This window comes from Choloepus didactylus, chromosome X, assembly GCF_015220235.1.
Source record: "Choloepus didactylus isolate mChoDid1 chromosome X, mChoDid1.pri, whole genome shotgun sequence".
NCBI lineage: Eukaryota > Metazoa > Chordata > Mammalia > Pilosa > Megalonychidae > Choloepus > Choloepus didactylus.
In genome coordinates, this window is record NC_051334.1 from 96,086,381 (window position 1) to 96,112,614 (window position 26,234).

General features: G+C 35.5%; 1 protein-coding gene and 1 non-coding gene across 2 annotated transcripts in view; one reads left to right on the forward strand and one right to left on the reverse strand.

Annotated features, from left to right (window-relative positions):
• The window catches only part of APOOL (apolipoprotein O like), a 235,977-nt gene that overhangs the window by 140,867 nt on the left and 68,876 nt on the right, over positions 1-26,234 (forward strand). The window contains exons 3-6 of the mRNA XM_037821546.1: positions 14,703-14,822; positions 17,800-17,854; positions 19,248-19,346; positions 23,871-23,962. Coding sequence (XP_037677474.1) covers positions 14,703-14,822; positions 17,800-17,854; positions 19,248-19,346; positions 23,871-23,962 — 366 coding nt within the window. The remainder of the gene's footprint in view (positions 1-14,702; positions 14,823-17,799; positions 17,855-19,247; positions 19,347-23,870; positions 23,963-26,234) is intronic.
• LOC119523918 lies at positions 12,724-12,830 on the reverse strand. The gene has a single exon (XR_005214719.1). It is a non-coding gene; the product is annotated as a U6 spliceosomal RNA (small nuclear RNA).

Here is a 26,234-nt window from a genome sequence, read left to right on the forward strand (position 1 = left end):
TCTAATTTTTTCCAGTTACTTATTTCTTTTTAATTTGAATGCAATTTATTGTGATATATTCACATACCAGCTACTCATCCAAAGTGTACAATCAGTGGTTCACAGTATCATCATATAGTTGTGCATTCCTCACTGCAATGAATTTTTGAATATTTTCATTACTCCAAAATATATAAAAATAAGAATAAAAATAGAAGTGAAAAAATAACACCCCAAACATCCCATACCCCTTACTCCCCCCTATTATTTATTTATTTTTGTCTTTGTTTTCTTACTCATCTGTCCATACCCTGGATGAAGGGAGTGTCAGTCACAAGGTTTTTTTGCAAATACACAGTCACATCTTAAGAGGTAAACAGTTATACAATCATCTTCAAAAATCAAGGCTACTGGATTACAGTTCAAGGGTTTCAGGTATTTCCTTCCAACTATTCCAATACAATAAAAACTACAAAGGGATATTTATATAATGCATAAGAATAACCTCCAATATTACCTCTCAACTCTACTTGAAATCTCTCAGCCACTGAAAATCTATTTTGTTTCATTTCTCTTTCCCCTTTTGTTCCAAGAATGCTTTCTCAATCCCATGATGCCAGAGCCAGGCCCATCCCTGGGAATCATATCCCACATTGCCAGGGAGACTTAACACCCCTGGGAGTCATGTCCCATGTAGGAGGGAGGGCAGTGAATTTACCTGCAAATTTGGCTTAGAGCGGCCACATCTTAGCAACACAAGTTCTCTGGGGGGTGACTCTTAGGCAAAATTGTAATTAGGCTTAACTTCTCTTTTGCAGGAATCAAACAGGACCTAAAGAGGTGGAAAGATATTATGTGTTCATGGATAGGAAGGCTAAATGGCATTAAGATGTCAAGTCTACCCAAACTGGGCTACGATTCAATGCAGTTCCAATCAAAATTCCAACAACCTACGTTACGCACTTAGAAAAGCTAGTTATCAACTTTATTTGGAAGGGAATGGGGCCTCCAATTGCAAAAAAAAAAGTCTAAAAAAGAAGAACGAGATTGGAGGGCTTACACTTCTGACTTTAAAGCCTGCTATACAGTTGCAGTAGTCAAAACAGCATGGTACTGGCACACAAACAGACATTGATCCATGGAATCAAATTGAGAGTTCAGAAATAGACCCCCAATGTATGGGCGACTGTTTTTTTAATGTGTTTTTTCCTCCATTTTTTCATTGTGGAATATAGCATAAATACATAAAATAACATCTTTCCAAGTGCAATTTCACAAGTAGAGAGCAAATTTCAAAGTATTGTAGGTTACAATTACAGTTTCATTTATTTCCTTATGAAATGTAACATATATACAAAAATAGTATCTTTCAAAGTATGTTCGACTAGTAGATATATAGGAAATTTCCAAAGTTATTATGCATTATAGTAACATAGTTTCAGTCATTTCATTATGGTGAAATACAACATATATACAGAAAGGTATAGCTTTCAAATTACCATTTAACAAGTAGCTATAGAACAAATTTCAAAGGATGCTATGGGTTACAGTTCCACCATTTCAATTCTTTCCTTCTAACTATTCTAATACCCTAACGACTAACAAGAAGAAAATTATATAAACATTCAATATTCATAATCCTTTGTTAAATAACATCTTGTCTGTTACTACCCCTTCCTCTAGTTCAATCACTTTCCAGTCTTCAAGGATATCTGAGCAGTGATCACCATAACCTGTTCATGTCGAAAAGGGGTGTAAACTTCATGAGCAAAGGGGACACATCTAGTTGGTGTTTTTGAAGAGGCTGTTGCCTCCAGGTTTTGAGGCTTAGCTGGCATAGGAACATTCTGAAGGATCTAAGTTTCTGATGAATAAACTTAGTGAAACCTTTATAGAGTCTCAGGGACCTGGGTACTCGTTAAGGTTTTCAGGCCCACTGTTGACTTGGGCCTATCATATTGTGATCATTTGGCATATCTAGGTGAGGCTTGCAAAGGAGTAACCTTCAGAACAACCTCCTGACTCTATTTGAATTCTCTTAGACACTAAAACCTTATTTTGTTGCCTTTCTATTCCCCCTTTTGGTCAAAATGCATTCTCAATCCTTCAGTGCCAGGGTCAGGCTCATTCCTGGAATCCACATCCCACATTGCCAGGAAGACTCATTCATCTTGGGGGTCCTGTCCCCATTGGGGGGAGGGTGATGAATTTGTTTGCAGAGTTAGGCTTAGGGAGAGAAAGTCCACATTTGAGCAACAAGAGATGAGTTGGAGTCTGGAGGTGACTCCTAGGCATAATTACAGGTGAGCTTAGCCTCTTCTCTACAGTCATTAGTTTCACCCAAGCAAGCCTCAATATCAAGGGCTTGATTTTTTAATTAAATAGGGGGTCCCTAAGTTCACATAGCATATGTTATATCCACGATAATCCATCCATATTGCATATTATCATCACATAGTTGTACGATCGATATCACTCTCCATTTTAAACAATTCTCATGACCCAAAACATCTTGTAGCTCTTGGCAGCCCTTAATTATTTGTCCCTAGTGTTTATGTAATACTAGTATGGTATTCCTCTTAATTGTGTTCACTAGTATGCAATATATAAATTTTTCCATATGCCCTTCTGTTGTTAACTCTCTGCTAGTGTCATCTTAGAAGTATATCATGCAAACTCCTATCTATATTTGTGCTGATCTGTGGGAAACACACCTTTAAACAGCCCCTTTCATTCCTACTTGCCTTCAATCCAGCTTTGATACTTATAATCCCATTAATAATCGTCACCCCTATCCATTACCATACCTTTGAATTCACCATCATTTGCATACCTGAATGTATTAGATTATCATTCCCCCACATTAGGTAGTGTATATCACTAGGTCCCCAATTTTCTTATATTATAAGACATTGGTTTTACGTTGTTCAGATAGTTCATAGATGTGATAACATACAATATCTCTCCTTTTGTGTCTGAGTTATTCCATTCTGAATTATTTCTTCAAGGTTTATCCATGCTGCCATATGTTTCAGGACCTTATTGCTTCTTACTGCTGCATAGTATTCCATCATATATTTATATATATATTACATTTTGTTTATCCACTCATCTGTTGAAGGACCCTTGGATTATTTACATTTCCTGGCAATTGTGAACAATGCTGCTATGAACATTGGTGTACAAATGTCTGCCTGTGTCACTGCTTTCAAATGTTCTGGGTATATACTGAGAACTGGAATGGCCAGATCATAGGGTAATTCAATATCTAGTTTCCTGAGAAACCACCAAACTGTCTTCCAGAGTGGCTGTACAGTCCCACCAGCAATGAATAAGAGTTCCAATTTCTGCACATCCTCTCCAGCATTTGTAGTTTCCTGTTTGTTTGATGGCAGCCATTCTTATTGGTGTGAGATGATATCTCATGGTGGTCTTGCTTTGCATCTCCCTAATAGCTAGTGAAGATGAACATTTTTTTCATGTATTTTTTGTATTTCTTCTTCAGAGAAATGTCTTCTTATATCTTGCCCATTTGATAATTGCACTTTGTACTATTGTCATTGAAGTGTAGGAGTTCTTTATATATGCAAGATATCAGTCTCTTATCAGATACATGGTTTCCAAATATATTTTCCCATTGAGTTGGCTGCCTCTTCACCTTTTTGACAAATTCCTTTGAGGTACAGAAGCTTTTGATTTTGAGGAGTTTCCGTTTATCTATTTTTTCTTTCATTGTTTGTGCTTTGGAAGTAAGGTCTAAGAAGTGACCTCCTAGTACTAGGTATTGAAGATGATTCCCTACGTTATCTTTTAGGAGTTTTATGTTACTGTCTATTATACTGAGGTATTTGATCCACTTTGAGTTAATGTTTGTATAGAGTGTGAGGTAGGGGTCCTCTTTCATTCTTTTCGTTATGGCTATCCAGTTCTCCACGCCCTATTGTTTGAAGAGACTGTTCCATCCCAGTTCAGTGGATTTGGGGCCCATATCAAAAATCAGTCAAACATATATCTGGGGGTCTATTTCCAAACTCTCCATTTGATTCCATTGATCAGTGTGTCTATCTTTGTGCCAATACCATGTTGTTTTGACCACTGTAGCTTTATAGTAGGCTTCAAGCTCTTGAACTGAAGTCCTTCCATTTCATTCTTCTTTTTTAGGATGTTTTTGGCAATTCGAAGCCTTTTTTCCTTCCAAATAAATTTGATAAACTAGCTTTTCAAGTCTGCAAAGTAGGTTGTTGGAATTTGGATTGGGATTGCGTTGAATTTGTTGATCAGTTTAGGTAGAATTGACATCTTTACAATATTTAGTCTTCCTATCCATGAACATGGAATATTTTCCCACCTATTTAATCCTTTATTTCTTTTAGTAAAATTTTTTGATTTTCTGTGTAGAGGTCTTTTATCTCCTTGATTAAGTTTATTCCTAGTACTTGATTTGTTTTAGTTGCTATTGTGAATGGAATTTTTTTTTGATTGCCTCTTCAGTTAGGTCATTTCTAGTGTATAGGAACATTACCATTTATGTGCATTAATCTTATATCCCACCACTCTACTGAATTTGTTTATTAGCTCAGTAGCTTTGTGGTCAAATTCTCAGAATTCTTCAAATATAAGATCATATCATTTGCAAATAATGATAGTTCTACTTCTTCCTTTCCAATTTGGATACCTTTTATATCTCTATCTTGCCGAATTGCTCTGGCTAGAACATCTAGCACAATGTTGAATAACAGAGGTGACACTGGGCATCCTTGTCTTGTTCCTGATCTTAGGAGGAAGGTTTTCAACCTCTCACCATTGAGTACTATGCTGGCTGTGGGTTCTTCATGTATACCCTTTATCATATTGAAGAAGGTTCATTCAATTTCTGCCTTTTGAAGTGTTATCAAAAAGGGATGTTGAATTTTGTCAAATGCTTTTTGAGCATCTAGCGAGATGATCATTTGATTTTTTCCCTTTTGATTTCTTAATGTGTTGTATTACATTGATTGATTTTCTTATGTTGAATCACCCTTGCATTCCAGGAATGAACCCCACTTGGTCATGGTGTATAATTCTTTTAATGTGCCTTTGGATTTGTTTTGCAAGTATTTCGTTTAGGATTTTTGCATTTATATTCATTAGGGAGATTGGCCTATAGTTTTCCTTTTTTGTAGTGTCTTTACCTGGTTTTGGTATCAGAGTGATATTAGCATCATAAAATGAATTAGGTAGTGTGCCATTTTATTCAATTTTTTGAAAGAGTTTGAGCAGGAATGGTATCATTTCTTTTTGTAAATTTTGGTAAAATTCCCCTTTGAAGCAATGTGATCCTGGACTTTTATTTGTAGGTAAATTTTTGTTGACTGATTGGATCTCTTTGCTTGTGATTTGTTTGTTGAGGTCTTCTATTTCTTCTCTTGTCAGTCTAGGTTGTACATGTGTTTCTAGGAAATTATCCATTTCCTCTAAATTATCTAGCTTGTTGACATATGATTTTTTTTAAATTTCTTCAGGATCTGTAGTAACTACCCGCATCTCATTTATGATTTGGTTTATTTGGGTCTTCTCTCTTTTTGACTTTGTCAGTTGTCAGTCTAGCAAAGGGTCTGTCATCTTGGCCTTCTGAAGAACCAATTATTTATATATTCTCTCTTTTTTTTTTTTGTTCTCCAGCTCATGTATTTCTGCCTTCATATTTGTTATTTCTTTTTGTCTACATGCTTTAGGGTTAGTTTGCTGATCATTCTCTAGCCTCTTCAGTTGTTCAGTTAGGTCTTTTGTTTTACCTCTTTCTTGCCTTTTGATATAGGCATTTAGAGCTATAAATTTCCCTCTCAGCAGTGCCTTTGCTGCATTCCACAGGTTTGATATGTTGTGTTCTCATTTTCATTTGTCTCTAGATATTTACCAATTTCTTCTTTTACCCACTGGTTGTTTAGGAGTGTGTTGTTTAACCTCCATATATTTGTGAAAGATCTGGTTATTTGGTGGTTTTTGATTTTTAGTTGCATTCCACTGTGGTCAGAGAATGTGCTTTGAATAATTTTAATCTTTTAAAATTTATTAAGACTTGCTTTGTGCCCCAGCATATGATCTATCCTGGAGAACGTTCCTTGGGCACTAGAGAAGAATGTGTATCCTGGTACTTTGAGATGTGATGATCTATATATGCCCATTAAGTCTGATTCATCTATCTTATTGTTTAGATTCTCATTTTCCTTATTGGTCCTGTGTCTAGTTGTTCTATCTATGGAAGAGAGTGGTGTATTGAAGTCTCCCACTATGATTGTAGATGTGTCTATTGCTCCCTTCAGTTTAGCCAATGTTTGTTTCATGTATTTGGAGCTTCTTGATTGGGTGCATAAACATTTATTATTATTATTCCTTCTTGGTGAGTTATCTTTTTTCTTAATATTTAGTGTTCTTTTTTTGTCTCTTATGATATATTTGCATTTAAAGTCTATTTTGTCTGATTTTAGTATAGGTACCCCAGCTTTCTTTTGATTGCTGTTTTCATGGAATATTTTTTCCATCCTTTCACTTTCAGTCTCTCTGTGTCACAAGGTCTAAGATGAGTCTCTTGTAAACAGGGTTATATTTTTAAATCCATTCTAACAGTCTGTATCTTTTAATTGGAGAATTTAATCCATTCACATTCCAAGTTATTACTCTGAAAGGAGTTCTTGAACCAGCCATCTTATACTTTGGTTTTTAGTTGTTCCATCTATTGTTTCCCCTCTTTTTTTCCTTCAAGTTACCCTTACTAATAACTCTTCAGTTTTGTGCTCTTCTCCAGATCTCTCTCTCCTTTCTTTTGTTCTCAGCTGGTAGAGCTCCCTTTAGTATTTCTTCCCAGGCAGGTCTCTTGTTAACAAATTCTCTCAGCATTTGTCTATGAAAATTTTAAACTCTCCCTCAAATTTGAAAGAGAGCTTTGCTGGATAAAGAATTCTTTGCTGGCAATGTTTCTCTTTCAGAATTTTAAATATGTCATACCACTGCCTTCTTGCCTCCATGGTGCCAACTGAGTAGTCAGCACTTAGTCTTATGTTGTTTCCCTTGTATGTGGTAGATTGCTTCTCTCTTGCTGCTTTCAGAAGTTTCTTCTGAAGGAGATTTGACAATCTAATCAGTATATATCTCAGAGTAGATTTATTTAGAATTATTCTATTTGGAGGTCATTGGGCATCTTTAATTTGCATTTTATGTCATTTAGAAAGTTGGTAAATTTTCCCCAACAATTTCTTCAAATACTCTTCCCAGCCTTTTACTCTTCTCTTCCCCTTCTGGAACACCAATGATTCTTACATTTGTGTGCTTCATTTTGTCCATCATTTCCCTGAGATCCTTTTCAAATTTTTTGATTTTTTTCACCATTCATTCTTTTGTGCTTTTACTTTCCATCACCTTATCCTCAAGGTCGCTAATTCATTCCTCTACTTCTTCAAATCTGGTGTTTTGTGTCTCAAGAATATTTTTAATTTGATCAGTGGTATTTTTTATTTCTATAAGATCTGCTATTTTTTTATTTACTCTTTAAAATTCTTCTTTATGCTTTTCTAGGGTCTTCTTCATGTCTTTTATGTCCTGAGCCATAATACTGATGCTGTGTGTACCTCTTTGATTAATTGCTTCAAATATTTTGCTTTTTGCAGCTTTTTAATTTGTTCGTTTGGCTTGTCTTCTGTATCCTTTAAGTGCTTTGTAATATTCTGCTGGCTTTGGGGCATTTGTTTGTCTTGAGAGGGTTATTTGGGGAAGTGCAGAATTAATTGAGCATTTATATATAATTTGGTTTGCTGGAGTACAGTTGTCCAATTCTTCCAGCAGGTGGCACTCCTGAAGTACAGCTTTCTGGAGTGCAGCTTCCCTAACCTGCCAGCAGGTGGAGCTCTCAAGTATGAGTTCCCTGAACTCCTTTGTGGTGGGTGGAGTCCAAACTGTGTGGGGAACCAGTCAGTGCACTGGATATCTGTGTGCTCTGAGGAATCCCAGTTCTGGGGCTCCAACGTGGGCCCCAAGCAGGTAGGAAGGGAGCCAAATCAAGGGCACCCCACAGGTGAAACATGGGCCCTGCCTGCTGGTTCTCTTCCTGCCTTGGGCCTGCGAGTCTCTGGGATGTTAGAGGGGCTCCTGATTGCTGGTGCGGCACCTGTTCCCGTCTGTGCTTCTCACTGTTGCAGTCCCTGACTTCCATGGGGGGCGAGCAGTCGCCACCTGCCAGGCTCCCTCATTGGAGCTCCCCACTGTGTGGCCAGAGGATCACCCCCCAGCAAATCGTCAAGGTAGGTGAATGGGAGTGGAGAGTCAATGCTCACTTCCTTGCCTTGTGGCAGTTTTGCTGATGCTGGCCTTGGACATGGGGGTGGTCTGGATGGGGAACTCATTGTGACCCTCCAGCTGCCATCTTTCCTCGAGTTTTGTCCTGTTTCCCCTCCATGTACTGTGGGGAACCCTCTATGGCTGTTCACACCACAGAACCATGGTCCTTGGTATCCTCTGGCCCCTTTCTAGCTACTCTGATGGAGGAGAAACCAGTTCCACCCCACTTACTCTGATCATCCTGGAAGTCCCTCAGTAGTCGACTGGCTTTTGAAAAGGCCCCCAAATCCAATGAGATGGGACAGAACAGTCTCTTCAACAAATGGGGCTAGGAGAACTGAATATCTGTATGCAAAAGAATGAAATATAACCCCTACCTCACACCATATACAAAAATTAACTCAAAGTGTATCAAAGACCTCAATATAAGGGATAGTACCATAAAACTCCTTGGAGTAAATGTTGGGAAACATCTTCAAGACCTAGTATTAGGAGGTAGCTTCTTAAACGTTACACCCAAAGTGCAAACAATGAAAGAAAAAATAGATAAACTAGAACTCCTCAAAATCAAAAGCTTCTGCACCTCAAATGAATTTGTCAGAAAGGTGAAGTGGCAGTCAACACAATGGGAGAAAATATTTGGAAACCATGTCTGATAAGAGACTGTTATTGTGCATATATATAAAGAAATCCTACAACTCAACAACAATAGTAAAAACAGCTGCATTGTTAAATGGGCAAAAGATATGAAAAGACAATTTTCTGAATAGGAAATACAAGTGGCTAAGAAACACATTGAAAAATATTCAACTTCAGTAGCTATTAGGGAAATGCAAATCAAAACCACAGTGAGATATCATTTCACACCAATAAGAATGGCTGGTATTAAACAAACAGGAAACTACAAATGCTGAAGTGGATATAGAGAAATTGAAACTCTTATTCACTGCTGGTGGGACTGTATAATGGTACAGCCACTGTGGAAGACAGTTTAGCATTTCCTCAGATAACTAGATATCGATTTACCCTACTATCCATCAATTTCACTTCATGGTATATACCCAGAAGATCATAAAGCAGTGACATGTACATATATATGCACACCAATGTACATATTGACATTGTTCACAATTGCCAAGAGCTGGAAACAACCCAAGTGTCCTTCAACAGATGAATGGATAAGCAAATGTGGTATATACATACAATGGAATACTATGCAGCAGTAAGAAGGAAAGAGGTCCTGAAAAATATGACACCACTGATGAACCTTGAAGACATAATGCTATGAAATAAGCCAGACACAAAAGGAGAAATACTGCATGTTACCACTAATGTGGTCTACCTGAAAAATATAATCAGGGTCTTATAATGTAGAATATAGGGGACCTAGAGATAGACAGAAGCTAGTGAAGGGGGAATGATTACCTAATGTGGACAGACATGATAATGAGGGTGAAGTTAAAGGTATGGGAATGGACTGGGGTGATGATGGTTCATTAATAGGATTATAAGTATTAGTGCCACATTGAAGGCAGACATGATTCAAAGTGGTTGTTTAAAGGCATGTAACCCAAAGAGTAGCTCTACAAACATAAATAAGTGTTTGCATGGTGTACTTCTAGGGTATGACACTGGTACAACGAGTTAACAACAGAGTTGTATATGGAAAAACTACCCATCACATATTGTAGACTATATTTAATAGGAATAGCTTTCCAGCACTACACTAATACTAGGAATGAGTAATTATAGCTGATAAGAGCTCTGGGATGTTTTATGATATGAAATTTGTTTAAAATTGACAGTGATGATGATTGTACAACTAAGTGAAGGTAATGAGAGACACTGTTCATCTTGGACAGAATATATGCTATGTGAAATTAGGAACCTCCTACTTAATAAGTCCAGCCCTCAATTTTGAGGCTTGTTCTTGTGAAACATAAGGCCATAAATGGGAGGCTAAGCCCTCCTATAATTATGCCTAAGAGGCATCTCCAGAGACCCTCTTTTGTTGCTCACATGTGACCTTTCTCTCTGAGCCCAACTTGGCAAATAAATTCCTTCACCTCTCCCCCATATGTGAGACGTGACTCCCTGGGGAGTGAATCTCCCTGGTGACATGGGGCACAACTCCCATCAATGAGTTTGGCCCTAGCATCAAGGGATTGAAAATGCCTTCTTCACCAAAAGGTAACAAAATAAGGTTACAGTAGCTAAGAGATTTCAAATAGTGTCAAGAGGCTATCCTGGAGGTTACTCTTATACAAGCTCTAGCTAGACTTCCCAAATTGCCACAGTATGCCAAGCCCTAAGCAGCAGTAGTCCTGAAATATCTAGGTCCATATCTGAGATTCTATAAAAGTTTCACTCACTAAGTTTATCTTTCAGAAACTTAAATCTTCCTGAGCGTTCCTGTGTGAGATGAATTCTAAAACCCAGATTGAACAGCCTCTTTAAGACCATTAACCAGATGCATCCCCCGTCCCCATAATGTTGACACCCCTTTTCAATAAGAACAATTTAGGGTGGACACTGCTAGACACCCCTGAAGATCGAGAAATTGATTAAATGAGAGGAAGGGGTATTAACAGACAAGATAGGATTTAATAAAGGATTACAAATACTGAATCTTTAATTTTTTCAGATGCTAGGGTATTAGAAAAGGTAGAAGGAAATAACTGGAATGGTGGATATGTAACCTGTAACATTCTTTGAAATTTGCTCTATAGCTACTCATTAAATTGTACTTTGAAAGTTATAACCTTTCTGTACATGTTATATTTCACAATAAGGAAATAACTGAAATTGTTGAACTGTAACCCATAACAGCCTTTGAAATTGGCTGACTACTTTTTTTTTTATTAAATTCAGTTTTATTGAAATACATTCACACACCATACAATCATCCATGGTATACAATCCACTGTCCACAGTATGATAACATAGTTATGTGTTCATCACCACAATCTATCCCTGAACATTTTCCTTACATCAGAAAGAACCAGAACAAGAATAAAAAATAAAAGTGAAAAAAGAACACCCAAATCATCCCCCCATCCCACCCCATTTGTCCTTTAGTTTTTATCCCCATTTTTCTACTCATCCATACACTAGATAAAGGGGGTGTGATCCACAAGGTCTTCACAATCACACTGTCACCCCTTGTAATCTACATTATTATATAATTGTCTTCAGGAGTCCAGACTGCTGGGTTGGAGTTTGGTAGTTTCAGGTATTTACTTCTAGCTATTTCAATACATTAAAACCTAAGAGGTGTTATCTATATAGTGCATAAGAATGTCCACCAGAGTGACCTCTCGACTCCATTTGAAATCTCTCAGCCACTGAAATTATTTCGTCTCATTTTGCATCCCCCTTTTGGTCAAGAAGATACTCTCAGTCCCACGATGCCAGGTCCACATTCATCCCCGGGAGTCATATTCTGCATTGCCAGGGAGATTTACAACCCTGGGAGTCGGGTCCCACGTAGGGGGGAGGGCAGCGGGTTCACCTGTCAAGATGGCTCAGTTAGAGAGAGAGAGGGCCACATCTGAGCAACAAAGAGGTACTCAGGGGGAGACTCCTAGGCACAATTATATGCAAGTTTAGACTCTCCTTTGCAGTAACGAGCTTCATAAGGGCAAGTCCCATGATCGAGGGCTCAGCACATCAAACCGCCAGTCCCAATGTTTGTGACAACATCAACACCAGTCCAGGTGAGGATGTCCAACACATCCGCACCTTCCCTCAGATCCCCGGGGCTGGGGAGGGGGAGGCTGTAAATATATTTTTTATTATCTGCCCAAATTACTCTGGGATGTGTCACTATTTCACTCCAGCCTATACTAACCTACCGTATCTCACTTCCTATTCAAAGTTCCATGCAATTGTGGTGTTTGAACAAATCGACTGTAGAGTTGTACCGTTTAGAAAATTTAGATCCTGTACCAAATAAATATCTCTTCCTTGGTCTCATATGGAAGTTGAAGTTTTAAAACACAATCAGTGTCAACCTTTACCCTTTGGCCTGGCTTGCCCTGGTCTTAACCAGACCTGCTTCATTCATATCACTAATTGAAGTCTGGGCTCTTTTTCAGCTTTTTTTTTTTTTTTTTTTTTTTTAACAGTAGCTGTATGCACTAATACTGACATTCATATCTGCCGAGCTCTAGCTCTGAGTTTCAGGTGTCTCAGAGATATGCATTGTTCCAGAGACCAATCAGGTTATACGCTAGGGGATCAGCATTTCAAAGTTTAGAGATAGGCATTACAATTCAGGGATAGAGTTAACTGCTATAAGAGCTTACAATCGAGGGACTATTACAATTATTATGTCCACATTAGGCTATGTTCTAAGATTAAATTCTGAGTTTACACATTGTAATTAGTCCATATTGGTGAGGCATTAAAGTGTTTGCCTTTATTTCTGGTGTAAAAAATATGGAATGCTTCACGAATTTTCATGTCATCCTTGCGCAGGGGCCATGCTAATCTTCTCTGTATCATTCCAATTTTAGTATATGTGCCGCCGAAGGAAGCACGGCTGACTACTTTTTAAATTGTACTTTGAAAGTTATCACTTATGTGTATATGTTAAATTTCACAATAAAAATGTATTTAAAAAAAAAAAAAGGAAGAAGGGTCTTGGGGCGTGGGAGGGTTTTGTGTCTGTGCCATCAAGGGGGTTTTGTCCAGTTTCCTGCACTGTTGCCAGTCATTCTTGTGATAACATGGTAGGCCCATGGAAAAGTGCTTGTGAATGAGTGCAGATTCTCCTTGTGTCTGGTGCTCCCAGTTACTAAACTATCACCGTGGCACACAGTCACCTTTAAAGAATTCTTTAATATTTTACCTATTTTTTTTATCCTCTTATGTCAGCCTTCTCTTCTTTCTGGACTCTGCCACGGATGAAACCGTTTGTGTTTCCTTCCTGTCCTTGGAGGAGTTTTTCACTCTTTATAAATCAGTTCACTTGGTTGCCTTGCAACCTCGGCTCCCTGATATCTCTAGAAAAGTTATAATTTTGTAGAGTAACCAGTTTTTTCTCATTATTAGGGTAAGAGTAATGTTCCTTGGAGATTTTTTTTCATCCTAAGCAGGAATTGATCCCCCATCCCACAAATTAGGCGATGTGTTATTCTCATTATCATTCATTTCTGAATTCTTTAGCCATTCTCTGCAAATATTACCTCTGCCCCATTCTTTCTCCTCTCCTTTGGAACGCTCATTAAACATGTTAGTTCTCCTCACACTGTCTTGCATGTCTCTTTTAAATTTTTCATATCTTTGTGTAATTTCTTCAGCTATATCTTCTAGTTCACTCATCACTAAGTGATTGTGTTTAATCTGCCAGATTTATCCATTGAGTTCTTTATTTAAGTTCTTTTATTTTTCAACTTTAGAAGTTTTCTCTTTGGTAATTTTTGTAGTCTCTTGCTCTTAACTCATATTTTCAGTACTTTTTATTTTTTTAAACATATAATTATGTGTATTTTATGTTATATGTTCTAGTATTTAAATTTTCTGTAGATCTGATTCTACTCTTTGTTGTTTTTGCTAGCTTTTGCCTAGATATTTTGCTTTCTTGCATTCTATTTTTTCTATTTATTGGATCTTTATTTGTTAATTCCTTGAAGTTTGAGTGGCTTCCTCCAAAGAGGAGATATTTGGTTTTGCCAAGCATCTGTAGGTGGGTGCTACCAGCCTGGGAGCACTTTAAATATATTCTTTGTTTTAGGTTTCTCAGATTACCAAGGTAATTTCATGCTGCAGATTATATAAATTCTCGTTTGTGTTTCCAATTCTCAGGGGTATATTTCCTTCCATCCACTCAGTGCCCTGCCTTTGAGACAATTTTTCTTGTCATCCCTTGTGTAGAGTGTTTTATTTCTATTTCACTCTTAGGTTGAGAATGGAGCACTTTGAGATGCCACCTTTTTTTTTTTTTACTTACAATAATTTAATTTTTTAAATTACTGTAGTTTTCTTTTGGTATGTTAGGAGTATATTGGAAGGAATGAAGTTATTTCAGGATATTTGTTTTTCCCTTTGCTTTGCTTTCTTTTGTTTGGAAATTTTTTCTATTAGAGATGCCATCTTTATAAGTTCTTCGGTAAGATTGCCCACCCCATACTGCATGTATATTCACCTGTTTTACAGCAAAGGACATCAAGGTAGAAGCTGGCTTTATTAAAGCTCATTAGCCTGGGTTCTGTTTTCACTTAATTTGTGTCCTCTTAATATTCCTTATAATCAGTTTACTGGATCATCTGTGCATTTAAGATGGTTTTAAAAATATTTTCAGCATTTTTAGCTGTTTCTAATGGGATGGTTGATTATTCCTATTCTGCATACTTCTGGAAAAGGAAGTACAGCTATTTTTGTGTTTTTGACATGATTTTTTTTGCCTCTAGCTCCCCATGTATACTGCACCACCTCTCCAGTCCAAGTATGTTGAAGAGCAGCCTGGTCATTTACAAATGGGCTTTGCTTCTATCCGCACTGCAACTGGTCATTATATTGACTGGTGCAAGGTAAGTCAATTCTGATAGTAGTTTAATATCAGAGGTTTCTGATTTGTATTATGTACCAATTGTTCCAGTTTATCAACATATAACAAGCTACCCCAACACTTAGTAGCTTAAAACAGCAACCATTCTATTATATCTCATGACTTTGTGTTCAGAATTTGATCAGAGTTCAACCAGACAATTCTTCTGTTTCACCTTAGTGTCGTCAGAGGTCATTCAGTGGTGTTCAGCTGGTGAAAAGGCTGATCTGGAGAGTCTAAGACAGCTTTATTAACATCTATGGCATCTTGTCAGGGATGGTTGGAAGGCTGGGTTCAGCCAGGATTGTTGACTAGAGTGCCTAGACATGGCCTCTCAAACATGATGGTCTCTGGGTAGTTAGTTATTGTACATGGACAGTCAGGACTCCCAGAGAGAATGTTCTAGTAGGCCTTAGGCAGAAGTTGCAAAATTTCTTCTTACCTATAGTCATATATCCAAGAAATTCCACAGCATTATATTTTTCAGTCAAGTCACTAAGGCCAGTCCAGTTTTAAAGGAAGGAGAATTAGATGCCACCTCTCTAAGTAGCAGCAAAGAATTAGATGCCACCTCTCTAAGTAGCAGCAAAGAATTGGTAGCCATATTTAATCTATTGATATCACTACTAAATAGGTCAAAGTAGTTCAGAAAGCGTGTATATATTACCTCACATGTACAAAGCACTGTTTGATCTTTTACAAAAAGTGCTGAGGTTACTTCTGAATTGTTCCTTATTTGACTCATAAAAATGTTCACTTGTTGGATTTATCTTGTAAGACCATTCAGACTATAGTCAGCTATTGGGCAAAGGAGGATTCACCTGACTTTAATGTCAGCCTTTAATCAGCATTATCCAGCAGCAGAGTAATAGAGTAAGCTGATGCAACAATGATTTAAGTTGTATTATAATCCCATCAACATATTTATGATACCATCAACATCACCAATATCAGATGTCCAAATAATAATCAGATGTCCAAATAATAATGTTGTACCAGTGTATCATTCTGGCCTAATAACCATACAACTTCTCCCCAAATCTAGATTATCTAGTTGTGAACCCTTGTGCCTTTATAGTTTTGAATCTATTCTCTTTTCAAATCTCTTTTAAAATTGTAATGATCTTATGAAAAATAGCATATCCTTAGATGAAATGCCAAATCTATGAATTATGGTCATTCCAAATGATATTTTGAACTTCTGATGAATATATGGTGTTACTTTTTCAAATTTGTGCTTGAAAATCTGTGCTTGTCATATATTTCTAATAGTCCTAGTTGTCTTTTAGGTACATACTTACATATTCTTAGTAGTTTGATCTCAGTGGATATATCTTAACTAATCAGGGCATAATTCATGCCCCTGAGGTTAAATGCAGACAAACAGAAGATTCAGACTTGGATTTACTGAGACCAAATTTTCCATACTGTTCTCAAATTTTTCCCCAAAAGTGAGGCAAATTGTTCTTGAGAGAGTTAAATTGCTATTGTAACTATCACCCAATTTAAGACTAAAGGAACATTTTATTCTCTTAATAGGCCAGAACAAATAGGTTAGGAAAGGGCACTTTTGAATGCATTTCATCTTCCATGTAAAAAACTTTTCTTTTCTGTTTTGTCCCTAAAATCCTAATATATTTTTTTAAAATTACTTCTGACTCAAATTACATTCTTCATTAAACCTAGAATCATGTAGGGCAAATTCAATTCCTACTCCTAAACCATAGTATTTTGAAATTTAGGTAGTAGCGACTCCCAGTGGTAAAAATGAATTCTTAAACAGCTAAGGATAATTCCTCAGTGGTTTGATGATATCCAGTCAACTGGTCAATAGGTATTTTAACTTTGAAGGTGAAATTTTCTTATAGTCCCTAAAGAGACGTATCTAAGTGGCAGTTAGTGTCTATGCTGGTTTGTACAGTTTTATACTAGGATGAACAGGATGAAGCTCTGTATCTCTGATCACCATTTAAATATCTGAGACAAAGTTACTAAGCACCAAAATATCTCAGTAGCAAAACTTATTTATTTGTTATATAATATAATCATTTATATATTTTTGCTTTGAAAATCTCTTTTGTTACTATTTTTATCCCATGGTTTAACACCTAGTTCAGAGAAGGAGAGCTTATGTTTGGATTGTGTTTTCTGGCTCCTTCAATAAAATACAGCATGACTAAGGGTAAATCATTTATACCTTCATTTTTCTTATAATGTAATTGAAATAATACCTATTACTCACTAAATATTTATGACACACTTCCTTGTGTTAAAATAAATTAGAGTCAGGTAAAAGGCAAATTTTCATAGCTTTAATCCATTCAACGGGTTAATATGATCTTGATTTATAGAGAATTTATGTTCCTATTTAAAAAAAAAACAAGATTAACACTAGTCTATGTAAGATGATTTCTAGCCTAAGATAAATGTCTTGATTATATTTTTCCTATTTCTAATACACACTAAGTAAAAGGGAGAAGATGTAGCCATTTTCTTTAGGGTGTTTTTTTCTTTTGTTTTTCTCCAAAAATCAGTATGTGTGGCTGTCACATCTTTATTAATCTAATGTTTCTTCTATGCCAAAATATACCTCCCTTCATGCTTTATTTAAATTTCATTAAATTCTCTAGGCAATTATATAAGAAAATGATAAATCTTTATATTTCTGAAATACCTTTTCTGTGAGCTGCTCTTTTTATAGGCATTATTTCACCCATTTATGTGAGAAAAATAGTAAGCAAATATTGTCCATGTTAAATAGAATGGAAAGCAATCCTATGTTATTAACCTCTATTCTTGAAATTTGGAGAAACTCATTTTTTTCTAAAAAGAAAAGAACTGTTCACCTATGATTTCATGTCAAATAAGCTTTTTGATATAATCTGATGTATAGCCTATTTTATCTAATTATCAACATTTTCAAAAATGCAAATGTCAGTTTTCCCCCTTTTTACACTTAGGGTGTTTATGTTTTTGCGAAAAATGGGATAATGGATACAGTACAATTTGGAAAAGGTAGGTGAGTGAACCACCCTTAATTAGAAATGTTCTGTTGTCTTTTTGTGGTTTTCTTTTGAAGTTGCAAGATTTGTGAGAAAAATAAACATGGTGTGTGATCCATTATCATGCTTCCACCAACTCAGAAGATACTTTTGTATAGCATTTTGTTAATAGTAGTAACAAAGTAATAGTATCTACCATTTATTTGACAATTAGTATGTGCTAAGACACTATGCTAAACATTCTACATAATTTAATTATTCTAGCAATTTTGCAAGTGTTTGTATTATAATTGTTTTACAGAAATAGAAAGGTTAATTAGGTTACTCAAACTGAAGTCTCTTAACTACAAAGTGCATATTATATACTTAAAAATCATAACTTAAAAAGATGTCCTTATTGTTATCAATTATTTCAAATAAATGTGTTATTTGTTAAAATATATAATATTTTGCTGTCGATTGCGAGGAAGCACTATGACGTTCACCCTGGAATATTTATGCTATTGTTGGAAAATACTGTGTTTGACTCTTTAGTTTGTTATATGGTGTTTGGCAGCAGATATAGCTTCCTAATATTCCCAATAGCTGGCTTAAGCCAGATATTGAAATAAATATGTATTTGGAGGACAGAACAATCAGCTAAAATTTTAAATGTGTTCATGAAGTTGATAATCTATACATAAATTATTATTTAATATATGTAGGTATTAACTCAAAGTTATATCCCTCATAAATCTTGAGGAATATGATTAAATATGTGGTTGCTATTAAATAATTAACTATGATGCAAGAATATATTTTTGGATTGCATAGAACCAGAAACAATTTAAATATGTAAAAAGTCAAGAAATCTGCACTTCTGTCAATTCTTCATCTCTTTTTTATGTTGGCTCCCTTCTCATCCTGACCATAAGTTTTACCACAAAACAGTGTCTGCTCTGAGGTAGATTGGTAAGAATGATAGGCAGAGTCTAGTGGCTGAGTGTATCCTAGACTATTATTAAAAGCTGCCTAATAAAACATTTCATTTCTTACTGGATTCTACCAGTGTTTGAACAGATGAGGACAGAAGCATGTGCATTACAGGGATATAATACATACACAATCAGGAATTCCCTTTATAGTGCTCCGTATTAAGAGGTGCACTTCAGCATCATATTTCATTAAAGAATAATAATCACCTCTATCATTAAGAAAAAAATCAATAAATCAGCAACTGGAAGGTTCATTTTGTAACACTAACTAGATTTTTAGTTGCCACTCATATCATTATTTTTTGTAGCTGTTTTGGAGAGTATTTAAACCAACTGCTATTATTTTAGCAATTCTCTGTAACCATTCTGGATTTTACCTATATAGAATGTCCAATTTTAATGTCATTTATAATTTCTGACTGATTTCTTGAGATGCATATGTCTATCTGAAGAATCCACCTCAAGATTTTCTTCCAAAAATTGGAGTGATTACAGTTTCAGGATTGACAGGCTTGGTTTCAGTGAGAAAAGGTAGGGTTTTAAAAGTATTTTCTCTCTTTCAATGCCATTATATTAATTTCTGAATTTTTCTATGAGAAAACCTCATATCCATTTATTGAATATTATCAGGACAGTCTACCATAAAAGTTTTTAGATTCTATTGTATAACACGTTCACTTTTAAAAGACTTTGTGTTTTCAAAAATAGACATTCGCTATCATTAGTCATTAGAGAAATGCAAATTAAACCACTGAGAGACATCACTACACATCTATTAGAATGTCTGAAATTAAGACTGACCATACTAAGTAGAGTTGAACATGTGGATCAACTGAAACTTTCATACATTGCTTATGGGATTGCAAAATGTTACATCCATTCTGGAAAACAGTTTGATAGTTACCATACATACAACCGGCAATCCCACTCCTGGGTGAAATGAAAATTTATGTTCTTACAAAAACCTGAATACAAATGTTTACAGTAGCTCTATTCACAATCACCAAAAGCTGGAAACAACCCAAATTCACTTCAAATGCATTTCAAGGGGTAAGTAGATAAACTAAACTGGGGGGTGATGTTAGGAACCCATCACAAAAATGGTATAATGCAGTGAAATACTACACAGCAACAAAAAGGAAAAGTTATTGACACATGCAAAATTTGGATGAATATGAGTGAAAGAAGCCAGTCTAAAAAAGTTACATATTATTTGATTCCACCTATATGACAGTCTCAAAAAAACAAAACTATCATGAGAGTGAACAGATCAGTGGTTCTCAGGTGTTCAGAGTGGGGAGAATGTGTAACTACAAAGGGATAGCATGAGGTATTGTGGGGGATGATAGAACTGTTCTGAATCCTAATTGCACTGGGGGTTACATGACTCTACATGATTAAAATTCATAGAACTGTACACCAAAAAAAGTCAAATTGCCTATATGGTAATTTAAATATAAAATTAAGAATATATATATTCTTAATTTTATTTATATCAGTCCCTATTAAAATCATAATTTGTTTTGTTTTGCATATTTTAGGAAAGTTTTTTTAAAGATCTTAAGATTCTCCAACTACCTAAAACAAAAAGATTTTGAGAGTTTTACTTTACTATAAAAATGTATACTATCCACCCAAATAGCTTCTCTTCTTGTTTGTGACCACTCATATTCCAGGAGCTATGTTAAGGATTTGAGACAGATACTGACATCTCAAATAAACTTGATTCCCTCTTGCTCTAACTCAGGCCAAGGTTGCTGGGACTGATATCAGCCAGCTTAGAATGGAGTTTGTGAAAATAGACAACTCAGTTCACTACTCTCATTCAGCCTGAGGCTCGATATATTTGGTTCCTTTATGTCTTTACACACTGGATCTCTACTTACTTGGCCTTTCCTTTGCATTATACCATTTTTGTGATGGGTTCCTAACATCACCCCCCAGGTTTGATAACTAGCTAGGAGAACTCAGTATATAGTCATACTCATAGCTAAGATGTATTTCAGTGAAAGTATACAAAGCAAAATCAGCAAAGAGGAAAGGTGCATGGGACAAAGTCCAGGGAAAACCAATGGGAAGCTTCCAAGGGTCCTCTCCCAGTGGAGTCATATAGGACATCCTTAATTCCTCCAGCATGGAGGCTCATTAAGGATTGAATGATCAGGGCTTTCATTTGGGGCTGGTCACATAGGCATTGTCTGCCTAACATATACCAAAATTCCACACTCCCAGAAGGAAAACAGTTGTTCATCATAAGCCACATTATTTGCACAAATGGTGAGCCACCCTTATCATTTAAAGTATGTTTTATATTAGTGTAGGGAACTGTTTACCAGTGAAGTTCCCAGATGCCAGTCAAGGGCTAACCTTGAAAGCAGGCCTTTCTAAAGATAGCAGTCTCAGCCCACCATGGTAACTCTTTTCTGCACAACATTAAATAGCCCTCTTTTATAATCACTTGCTGAATTAATTTATATTTGACCTTCTTACAGCTCTAGCAATGCAAATCCCTCTCAGTAGGCTTATTGCCTCCACTTGTTACCCAACCATTTACTAAATTTTTGTAGTGCTGTGGTCAATAGCTATGTTGGTTACCTTCCATCCATTCTCTGTCCACACCCCAGTTGTCCCCAAACTAAATTACATTGTGGTTAGAAGTCGCACCTCTGAAATAGTATGGAAGCTTATATCAGATACCTTGTAGTTGGTTAACCCAGTGTGTTAGTTTGTCAGAGCTGCTATGACAAATGTCACAGAAATGGTTGGCATAAACAATAGGAAGTTTTTGTCTCATAGTTTCAGAGTCTAGAAGTCCAAAATCAGGGTGTCAGCAGGATCAGGATTTCTCCAAAGTCTGTAGTGTTCTGTGGTGGCCTTCTGGCAATCAATCTCTGCCTTCATCATGGGGCAATCTATCTTCTGTAACCTCCTCTGAATTCAACTTACTGACTGCATCCAAATTTCCTTCACTTAAAAGGACCTCAGTCATATTGCATTAAGGCTAACCCTGATTCAGTTTGGCCTTATCATCTTTAAAGATCTTATTTACAAATGAGTTCACATCCACAGAACCTGGGATTACAACTTGAACATGTCTTTGTGGAAGATATGATTCAATCTACCACACTCAGCTTTAGTCCTTGAAGCAGCCTCAACTTACACATGCCTTAATTGGGTATGAACCTTGTGTGCAATTATAAGAACATTCTTGCATTCTAACTGTACCCTATATATCTCATCCCAGTGAACCTCTTTCCTTATAGCTAATCTTAATGCCTCCCTATATCCCATTCCTTATTCTAACTTCTAATTGAATATGTATTATAAATTCTTCATTAGAAAATCATTGAAAACCAAGATCACTATGTAAAAAGACTCACAGAATTAAATTTTGAAGAAATTGGCCAAAACATATTACTCAGGTTCTCAGTGAGAAATTCATAATCCTCTTGTAAGAGATAATGCTCCTTAGGTCGTCCATTATGTCTCCAAATGTCAGAGATGGAATAATCTAACCCAATGTTTTTTCAAACTACAAATCTCAACAATTAGTATGTGGTATAATAAAGTGGATCTCAGGAGGCATTTTATTAAAAGGTAAAATAGAGGAGAATAAAAAATAACAAATAGCTTTGTACGTAGGATGGGAAAATAGTGTGAAACTTTTATTTCAGTGAAATGTGTGTGTATGTGTATGTGCATATAGGTCATAATGTAAAATTTGTTATATAATATTATGGTCAAAAAAGGTTGAAAGCTATTAGTTTAGTCTAATCCTTTTATGCTACAGATATATGTACTGAGAAATGAAATTCTTAGTGGATAGTACATAGCTAGTTAGTGGCCGTCTCTCGAGTCCTTCCCTAATTATGGGACTAAGGCTATTGGCACCCAAATGAAATTTATTTTCTTGCAGACTGGACTCTCATCAAGTAAAGAGAGGATGAGGGTAAATCTTTTAATCTTTAAAATGACACATCAAGGAAAAACTGCCGTCTTCTAAGTTTAGGAGTAGCACAGTTAGAAGAATTTGGCTGAGTCAAGGGAACCTACAGTGAAAGATGTTAAGGACAGTAAATTCAAGAACCAAACTACAGTCTTAATAAGTCCTGGAATAATATTAATCAGGACTAGAGCATAGGAACAACTTAGGACGTGTTTTTAAATACCTAGACCCTTTTTCCCAGTACCACAAACAAAATGGTCTAAATCTATAGGGAAGCTAAACTAGAGGTTGAAGAAACCCACTTACTCCCATCTCCCAAGCCCGCTGTACTGTAGATGGCTTCTTTATAATGGATAAACCTGACAGAGAAATACCTCCTGTTTTTAACTTCCCTAAACTGCAAAGTTGCCTGACAACCTTGCCAAGTATTATTCACCTTAGTTTTTTCTTGATATACCAGATAGGCTGTTTCTTTTAAATTAGGGGTTGTAAAAATTTATTCCATAGAATAAAAGTACTAATCCCACTTATCCCCTTTTTCTAATTGCCTAGATCATATTTACAAAGCCCAAGGTGCCCAGACAAGCATTTATTTCCATATTTAAGATATATATTGTTTTGAAACTATTATCTGTTGGGACTAAGCTATAGCTTAGAGCAGTGGGTTTCAAACTATTCTATAGAATGTAGGGTTCCACAGAGGTGTTTAGGGGTGGTGTGGTGATAAGGGAAAAGCTAAGCAAGTGATGCTCAATCCTGAGGTTCCCACCCCAGTTTAACCACTCCCAGTGGTTATAACTTTGGGTTTCTTAGGACATGAAAAAATACCTAGCTTTAAAAATGAATAAAATCAGCAAACCCTTTTGCAAAGTTGATAATCAGTGTTAGATTAAGAACTCTTTTCTTTAATTGGACCTGACTACTAAGGGGTATTAATTGAATTGAGATCCTCAAGGATGTTTTATCTACTGTCTTGATAAGTATTATTACCTAAAGAGCAATTTATTATAGGGTGACGACTTGAAGGGGAGCAAAAAGAACATTAAAATTATGAAAGCATCAAGTATCTGGTTGCATCTGTTTGGAATTTAATATTCTGAATTTCATAGGTTCTAGATTTAAGAAAATTGCTTATTCTCTGGGACTGGCCACTTTAGGAGCAACTGTCTGCTATCCAGTTCAGTCAATAATAATTGCAAAGGTAAGTTCCTTTAGAGAGATAGCAACATTTATATATTTGTTTAAACTCTTAAGTGTGACAATATTTCTACGTCACATGGCACCTGCAACATTTTATTTTCAGAGAGATATAGTTGGTATCAACTCTTATGTTGGCGGTTTCACATTAGCACCTCGACATTGGAAATGTCATTCTTTATTACATGATTTTCACAAATAAATAGGTTGAATTTGTTTAAATATGATTGAACAGTATAATATAAATGCTGGTTTTGGAGATTACATTCAGAGACACTGAATTAAAATTAATGGGGAGAAATACTGCTTCATTGTTGAGCTATATAACATTAAAATTTTAATTAACAGAAAATTACACCTGCTGGCACCTGTTCTGTTCAACAGATTAATATAATGCAAAAAACAACTAATTGATAGTTAAAACAAAGACTTTTGAAGCTAAAAAGAAAACACATATATACAAACTCAATTTTGAAACTACCTAGTGCTGAGAAACCCCATCCATAAATGTTTATTAGAGTTGTTCTGTAGTTTTCTTGTAAGTTTACCTCCATATCATAAGATTCTTGAATTTACTTACAAATAAGATTCTCCTAATGATTTAATTAGTTTGTGTTAGTATTCTATTTTAATTTTTCTAACACTTGTTCAGATCAAGAAGGAGGGCTTTGGGATATGCAATCTTTTTTTCCTTTCCTTCTTTCTTTAATTACCAATACTTAACACTTCCCTCTCACATTTGAAGCAGTATGTAGTGTTACCACAAGGACTTTTTGTACTTGTATTCTCATTACTGCATCTCTTTAATTATTGATGTAGACAAAATTTCCTTTTCAATATTTTGAAATGTCAAGGATACAGTGCACTATGTAGTTTGTAATGTGATTAAGCTATGCAAGCTGATAGCAAAGAAAGAGAACATTATTTATTAAATCTATATGTAGTTGAGATAATTGATGGATAAAACAATAAACTTATTTTTGAAAAATGTTTCCTAAGAATTTATGTAGGGGTTAGCACTTAAATTCTTAAAATATTAGTGCTAAAAGAAAATTTGAGCTCACTTAATTCAAGTTCTTCCTTTTCTCATTTACTACAGAGGAAACTGTGGCCCAGAGTAGTTTCACAGTGACTAGACTTTCCAAGGGTCATATTTGACTCCAGGCTCCCTGCTTCTCTGTTCATTACTCTTCCAGGATGCATGATGATGCCATAGATTCTTTTTTTTTTCTATAAAGTAATAACAATTTTTTAAGAAAATTGATACTTAATTATCCTTAAATAATTTAAGCATTACACAAAAGTATAGAAAAAACAAATAATCACCGAAAATCTTCCAATCCGTAATAGTATCAGTGTTGATATCAGTGTTTAATCCAAGGTTATTCTAGACATCTCTCCATGCATACATGGAGGTAGAAAGATGGGGGGTAAATAGATTTAGTTTTATAAGAATGGTATCACACTATGCCTCTTATTTTTTAATTTTAAAAATAACGTATTAAGTTTAATTTTACTTTAACAAAAGAAAAGTAAAAAAAAGAATTGTTCAACTTCAGATAAAAAAATTCTATACTACAAGAGATATTATTAGTTCCTAAACATTCTTTCTGTGGTTAAAAGATGATTGTTGCTTAAATTCCAAGAATTAAGACACTTTCCTTTGTCATATTACAATACCATGTATAATTATTGGTTGGATTAGAATATATGTCTAAAACATGTGTTCTTAAGTTGAGGTCTATGATGGTGTTCAAAGAGTCTGTGACTGCCTCTTCTAAACTGTATGAAAAAGTGTGTGTATACAATAGAAGCCTTCATATTTGACATTAACTGTACCAGTAGTTGACAACCGAAAATGTTAAAACAGGATTGTTTAAAAAAACTATACATACATCCCCTAAAAATTTTATTTTAACTTAAAACATAAATGTTCATTTTCCTCTCTATTGAAGTAGGGTTTTCCTTCCAGTATGGGTCTCCTGGTTGAAATTCAATAACATCTTTCCTGTGTAAGCTGTATCTGTAATACGCCTTCTACAATTTTCAGTTTAGGTTTCTGTAAAGTGGAGTGAGTATTTAAAGACATTTAAAAAATAATAATATGAATGCAGAATCCTTTTACTGCATTTTTTATTAGATAAGTCATAGGTTAACAGAAAAATCATACAGAAAATATAGTTCCATATAGCATCCCTTATTATTAATACCTTGCATTAGAGTGGTACATTTGTTACAATTAATGAAACAATATTACAATGGTACTATTAACTATA